This window comes from Echinops telfairi, unplaced genomic scaffold, assembly GCF_000313985.2.
Source record: "Echinops telfairi isolate 266 unplaced genomic scaffold, ASM31398v2 ScPeMD7_2;HRSCAF=8, whole genome shotgun sequence".
NCBI classification, from domain to species: Eukaryota; Metazoa; Chordata; class Mammalia; order Afrosoricida; family Tenrecidae; genus Echinops; species Echinops telfairi.
In genome coordinates this window covers 32,202,035-32,204,217 of record NW_022103898.1, presented here as the reverse complement: position 1 = coordinate 32,204,217, position 2,183 = coordinate 32,202,035, and the positions used below count along the sequence as shown (strand labels likewise).

The window sequence follows — 2,183 nt, the reverse complement described above, 5'->3', positions numbered from 1 at the left end:
TGATCCTGCCCTACCAGGTCTCCCACACCCACCTCCCCACCAATTTGGATCGCTTGTTGTTCCCTTGTCCCTGGGTTTGTTATCCCCTGTAAGAAACTACAGTTCTTTAGGAGAGTAGAAAGCCTCATCTTTCTCCCTTGGAGCTGCTGGTGATTTCGAACTGCTGACCTTGTGGTTAGGCCCAACATATAACCACTACACAGCCAGGGCTCCACAGAGCTAAATAGCAACCTATTCATATGATTACATTAAGAATCACAAACAATACCAGTAGACACCTGTCTTAGCTGACCTCCAGCAAAATCCAGCCATTGGCTGAGTGAGACCCATCCGTGTGCTCAAGTTTTACAGACATTTCTTCCATCGGATTGTTGATTCCACTGATACATTTTGAGGCTCAGAGCCCAAGTCCTGTAGCCAGCAAGCGTTCGAGTGCTGGGTTTATCTGATTTCAAAACCTATGCCCTTTCTAATATAGAACACCCTCAGGATTTTAGGAGAATTTCAGGATTATTCCCCCAGTTCCACCCCTGTTTAACAAAAAGTAAGACAGAGAGTCTTAGGCGGAGGCTTTGGGAAACAGTCCAGGGGAAGCAAAAGGTGATAGACAGCTGGGGTCAAAGTAAGGGGTCCACAGTCGGGTTGCCAGCGAATCCGCCTGAGGGGAAGATTCTATTTCTCAGCTAGATTGCCGTGCTGCTCCCCCCAGAGGCCACTTTGACGTGCCATAATCAAGGGTCATTCAGGCCTCTGGGTCTGGGGTCAGTCCATGCAGAAGTCTTAGCTACCCCGCTGTCATGTAAGCATGTTAAGAATTCTGAATGCTAACTTTGGTCCTCATTTTACCTTTCTGAGACTTGAGGTTATGTTCCTCAAGTTCTCCATGGGCCAAATGACCCTTTCTCCGAGTCTTTTTTAACAATTTGGTTACTCTTTTCCCGTGGCCATCTTATTGTCCTCCCTCAGAGGCAAAACTGCCACTGAAGCTGCTGAGGACATTGTCAAGCACCACCTCCCGACGCTGAAGGCACTTGGCAGCAGTGGGGAAGTCCACGTGGACAACATAGATGTTTTCTGTGAAAAGGGCGTCTTTGACCTCGACTCCACCAGGAGGATTCTGCAAGGTGGAAAAGACATAGGCTTGCAGATTAACTTCCATGGGGATGAGCTTCATCCGATGAAGGCCGCCGAGGTACAGTTTGCTTTCTCATGGTCAACAGACCTCCGAGAAGCAGCCTGGGTTTGCTTAAAGTTCGGGGTGGCCTTCGGGACCTATGGAAGAGGGGCGCGGTTGATGGAGCAATGTGTGGGTCGATCTGATAGAGCCGTGGAAACCTTGACCTCTAGTAAAGTTGCTCTTTTGCTGAGCATTTGCTTTCAGTGTCAGATGCCGGCGATACTAGTAGAGAAGGAAGTCAGTGCCTCTGGAATCCATTGGCCTAAATTCACACCTTCTTTCATTGTTCAATGGCACAGAACACAATCTCCCTTGCAGAGCTCAGTAAGGTGAAGCACAAGAAACCCACAGAAAGGCTGACTGAGTATTGCTCTTGGGACAAATGCTAAACATCATCCTAGAATCCAGCCCTCACTTTCTTCTCCATCTCCTCCTCTCGTTCCCTCCCTCCCCAGTCCCCTTTCTCCTTCTCCACCATGAACCCACGATAATCCACTATGTCCAGGACAGGACTCTTAATGCTCCAGGCCTTGGTTCACGCTAATCAGAGCACGCCCCCTATGTCTCACTCTGACTCTGCCACTTTGGGGGGGTCTCCTTCCAAGACTGCTGATGGCCCCTCCATGTATTTGCCACAAGTGTGCCACCATTGCCTCCACAATTTAAGAGGCTGACATCACACCGAGGCTCATCACAACCGTGTCTCGCACTTCGTTATCCCTAGAGGTTAGTTAGCGCAGCGCCTGCTGTCTCGATGGCACTCGATGAGTAACTAGATGTCGAAGGTTTGCTGGATGTGAACTGAATGGTCCACAAAGGACTGAGTCATAGAGGTGACTGGTGGATTGTGGGGTTAAGGAGAAGAGGGAACTCTACAAAACATCACAGGTTCGGTAGGCGCAATTGTACAGCGATAATAAGTAGAGATTATAGAAAAGTTATAGAGAGCATGAGAGTTAAAGGATGGAGTCAAGTAATGGAGTCAGACGCAATTCATGGTAGCATA

At 48.8% G+C, this 2,183-nt stretch overlaps 1 protein-coding gene across 1 annotated transcript in view; it reads left to right on the top strand.

Moving 5' to 3' along the window:
* The window catches only part of AMDHD1 (amidohydrolase domain containing 1), a 19,642-nt gene that overhangs the window by 8,774 nt on the left and 8,685 nt on the right, over positions 1–2,183 (top strand). The window contains exon 5 of the mRNA XM_045291365.1: positions 967–1,192. Within this exon, the coding sequence (XP_045147300.1) occupies positions 967–1,192 (226 nt within the window). The remainder of the gene's footprint in view (positions 1–966; positions 1,193–2,183) is intronic.